The sequence below is a fragment of the Juglans regia genome, chromosome 16 (assembly GCF_001411555.2).
Source record: "Juglans regia cultivar Chandler chromosome 16, Walnut 2.0, whole genome shotgun sequence".
NCBI classification, from domain to species: Eukaryota; Viridiplantae; Streptophyta; class Magnoliopsida; order Fagales; family Juglandaceae; genus Juglans; species Juglans regia.
This window is the reverse complement of record NC_049916.1, coordinates 14,362,222-14,366,327: the sequence shown is the minus strand read 5'-3', so window position 1 is coordinate 14,366,327 and position 4,106 is coordinate 14,362,222. Positions and strand designations below refer to the sequence as shown.

The 4,106-nt window shown below is 35.8% G+C and overlaps 1 protein-coding gene across 1 annotated transcript; it reads right to left on the bottom strand.

Annotated features, from left to right (window-relative positions):
• Positions 1-1,403: 1,403 nt before the first annotated feature.
• LOC109003071 (trans-resveratrol di-O-methyltransferase-like) lies at positions 1,404-3,860 on the bottom strand. The gene is made up of 2 exons (XM_035686338.1): positions 3,033-3,860; positions 1,404-1,990 (listed from the first exon to the last, which is right to left on the bottom strand). Exons 1-2 carry the CDS (start codon positions 3,825-3,827, stop codon positions 1,682-1,684), a joined length of 1,104 nt encoding a protein of 367 aa, XP_035542231.1. The 5' UTR covers positions 3,828-3,860; the 3' UTR covers positions 1,404-1,681.
• Between the last annotated feature and the right edge of the window lie 246 nt (positions 3,861-4,106).

The following is a 4,106-nucleotide window of genomic DNA, read 5'->3' as shown; positions in this document are numbered from 1 at the left end:
GTTAAATTCTCCCGTAATGGTTTCACTGGTTACACGAAAAGACAAAACCGAAGGCCCAAGAACCAGAAACCACAAGCAACAACAAAGTCTGCAAGTGATGAAACAGAGAGGGTCGACTGAGAGGGTTGAGTTCAGGGTCTAACATGAAGAATAAAAGAGAGGGAGAAAGAGATACCTGTAGGCAGAAAAATCACCAAGTGGAAGAGGAAGAGCCGCGTATGAAGAGGGAAAAAAAACCAGCTGCCGAAAATAGAGGTACACGATAAGGAGAAACACAGTGATCTGCTGCCATGGAGGGAAAAATAGAAATAAGGAGATTTAGGCCATGCACACGAAATCAACCCAACAAAAACAAAGAGATGCAGTCGGTGAAAATGGGTTACCTGTGAAGAGAGTGTCTGCGCGAGGGAACCCAGAAGAAGAAGAAAAAGAAAAGAAACCGTAAGAGGAAGAGGAGGAGAAGAAATCGGGGGGAAAAGAAAAGAGGTTGAGGAAGGAATTACTTACCTCCAAACGACACCGTTCGCACACCTCCAAGGAAAAGGGGCTGGGCCCTCACGCACGAACCAGCCTCACAAAACAAAACTGGGCCTTACACTTTTAGATACCCTCTTCCATTCTCAACTACAAACAATAGCCATTAAAATACACAATTTTGTTTTGAGTGCAATCGCTTTGATATTCATGGTTATTTATGTTCTACTTGGCTTTCCACAGAATGCACAACCTTAACACGGGGATTAAACATGAAATTCTGCTTTGATATGATGTTTCAGTTATGCTATGCCAAGAAAATTTTGAATAAGAATGTTTTCTGAAAGTTTCCCTGTTATATCTTTGGTAACATGTTTCAATTTTGCATTTTGAAAACAAGATTTCTAATTCTACCCTCTGAGAAAAAATATTTTGTTCAGCATTTCAAAGTTTGATAAATGCTCATGTTTACATATTAGTATATATTTTTTGTTTATTGAGTTATTGATAACTCACCTCGTTATCTTCATAACATTTTTCAGATATTTTTATGGTTCAGCTGAAGAACAAGAGTATGAAGTATTGGAAAAGTCTGATGATCATAGATGAATGAGTGCTAAGGGTACAAGTATTTTGGAGGATCATATTTAGTAGTTTTATCTCTAGCGGTTATTTTGGTACGTCAAGTTATGAATAATTTGAGTCTTTGTAGAGATGTTATTTTATTTTATTGAGGTTTTTGTTTAGTATTTATGTGGAGGAACACAGATTTTTGGATCGAACAAATAAGTTAAGTATTTTGTGGAATTTTTGTTTATTTATTATTCATTATTGGATATGTTCTTGAGTAATAGGAGCTAACTCTCCAGACCTTCAGGAACGGAGGCGTTACTCATTAGGTATCCAAGCTTGTTTCTTGAACTTGAATGAGAGAGAGAAAAAAAGCTTGTTTCTTGTTCTATTCTGTTATACAATGAACATATAATGGAAAGCTGCCACCAATAAACGAAAGAAGACTCGTTCTTCATTATTAAATAAAGTGGGAGCTAGAAAGCAAGCCACTTTGATAGCGTACCATGCACGCAGGCATGGATGAAGGGCAAATATATATAAGACATGCAATAGTAGTACGTACTATATATATTTATAATACATATATCTACGACATGCAGTTCATCTGATCTCTTGAAAGAGCTAGCTTATTAATTCAAGGATAAACCTCAATGAGAGACCTTAAACCAAATATGTGGGTTATCTTGTAGTCACTGAAACCAGCATCGAAAAACAGCTTTGCCCATTGTTTCTCGTTTCTCTCTTTTCCAGTTACCAACACCATCATCAGCATGTCAAAGAAGAGTTGCGTCTCAATCGACTCCTTATCATCTTCCTTCTGGTTCTGTAGTACTATCATTTCAATGATCATCACCTTTCCTTTCTTGTCATTGCTAGTGATTGCCTCCTTGCATCTTCTAAGTATTTTAACGCATTCCTCATCGTTCCAGTCATGCAATATCCACTGCTTGTCATTTGCATTCACAATCAATTTAGTGACAAGATATGTTTTCTTATACAATTCCTCAATAAAACATTATTAATTATTTTTTAAGACATTAATTAGTGTTTGAGCCATATTCTTAGATCCAGTCCAAGAAATAGTTCTAACAAATATCTAGCCGGACGCAAACTCTATGACTCTATTTTTATTTTTTTTAAATTTCGTTCTAGTGATCAATTTAGTTAAAGCATTGTGTTAAAATATTTCGCTGGTATATCATTATGGGATTAACTATATATATATTTATTTGTATATATAAACTGATAAATAATAAAATAAGTATATGCATATGTAAGTCACGTGTATCATGTATGTGTCGTGTATATATATGTCCGATAATTGACGATTTATAAAATGTATACACGTTAAAAATATTAAAAAAAAATTAGAGATATTGGTGTTAAAAGATAGAGAAAAGATAATATTAAGAAAATCACAAACTCAAAATGAGATAAAAAGAAAAAACGAAGAATGAAAAATTAAAAAGTGGAAGAATTATTAAAATTAATGATATCCAAAAAATGATAGAATCATGGGATACATTTAAAATTACAAAAAAAGCTTAAATTATTGAAATACCTTTTAGATTCTAAAATTACATAAATATATGGATTTTAAATTTACAAAAATGTCATCCAAACTCTAAAAAATTACAAATTTGACGAAATGGAATAGCATCTGGGTTCTAGCCGAAAAATATCGAAATGATTGGAACATGCCGGAATTTAGATTGAAACGGAATGTGGAGATATAATGTATGAAGTACTGTACTGGAACGAAAAATTTCGACTTTAATGGCCAAAACAGAATGAAATTCAAAACTCTGGTATGATTTCGATGTAGGGAAATGGTTTTTTTTTTTAGACAAAATTTTTCAAAAAATATCATTTTCGTCGGAAAAATATGTACCATATAATATATACGATCACTTTGCTTTGGGGATGTATTTATATGCATGCGAGTACCTGGTTTGTATTGCTAGCTCTATAAGCGATGCATTTACCTTGAGTAAAATTGCATCTGCAGGAGGAACTGCCTCAAACATGTCCCCTCCAATATACTTCAAGTTCTTACTCCCTTCCAAGCCAGCAACCACATGTGGGAGATCAAGCACCGTGCACTCCATACTTGGGAATGCGTCGGCAATGGCCTTGGCCATAGTTCCGGTACCGCCACCAACATCAACCAACGACTCCAATCCACCGAACACTGCGCTGCACTTGTCGATCACCACGCTCATCACCAAGCGAGCATCACTAGCCATGGCATCACTGAAAATATTGTTAAGCTTTGGCTCATGGCCCCCATAATCCCAAAACATCTTTCCATGTGCCGTATCAAACGGGGTAAGATCTTCATTTTGGAACCATGCGGTCAGAAAATGCCAAGGCTTTGTCAAAACAGGATCGAGCATGGCAAGTAAGAAAGGGGTTACACTCAAGGGATTCTCCTTAAGAAGGAGCCTAGACGCATCAGTGAGTGCATATCTTTCTTCTTCGTCATTTCCAATCATTTCTTCTGCAACAAAGAAGCCAGAGTGGATGAGAATGCGCATGAGACGAGGAATATTACGAGCTTTCGTTGGGTGGATAGGGAGTGCTACGAGGAGCTCAGAAAGAGTCATGGGCTTGGCGTGGTTGTGGATGATATCAGGTATACCAAGCTGGATTGCACATTTCAGGGACATGGAATTTATGAAGTTGAAAATATGGTTCCATATGTGGGCTTGAGCATTAAGCAGCTCAGTAGCATGTTCTCCGGGAACCAATTTGAAGCTATGCTGTCTGAAACTACCCATTGATTTATGTATTTTTCATGCCAAGTTATAGCTCCAGATGCAACAATATTGAGCCCTATATATAGAGTGGAGACGAGCAGTGGCGGAACCAGAAAAGCTTTTAAGGGAGGGCCAATTTTTCTAACTTATGACACATATATGTAAAATAAAATAAAATAAAGATAAATCTTAATCTTAATTTCACGAAAAAACATAAAAACGGAACCATATGATCTCAATAATTTCAAAATAATTTGCTATATACATGCAAAGATAAAATTCTAAAAATACAACTTAGTG

What these genes read in the sequence shown, in the direction of transcription:
- LOC109003071 (XM_035686338.1), bottom strand. Translation starts at nt 3,827, where the DNA reads ATGGGTAGTTTCAGACAGCATAGCTTCAAATTGGTTCCCGGAGAACAT. An exon ending in CAGATGCAATTTTACTCAAG is followed by an intron (nt 1,991 to 3,032) that starts GTAAATGCATCG and finishes AATGACAAGCAG; the next exon opens with TGGATATTGCATGACTGGAA.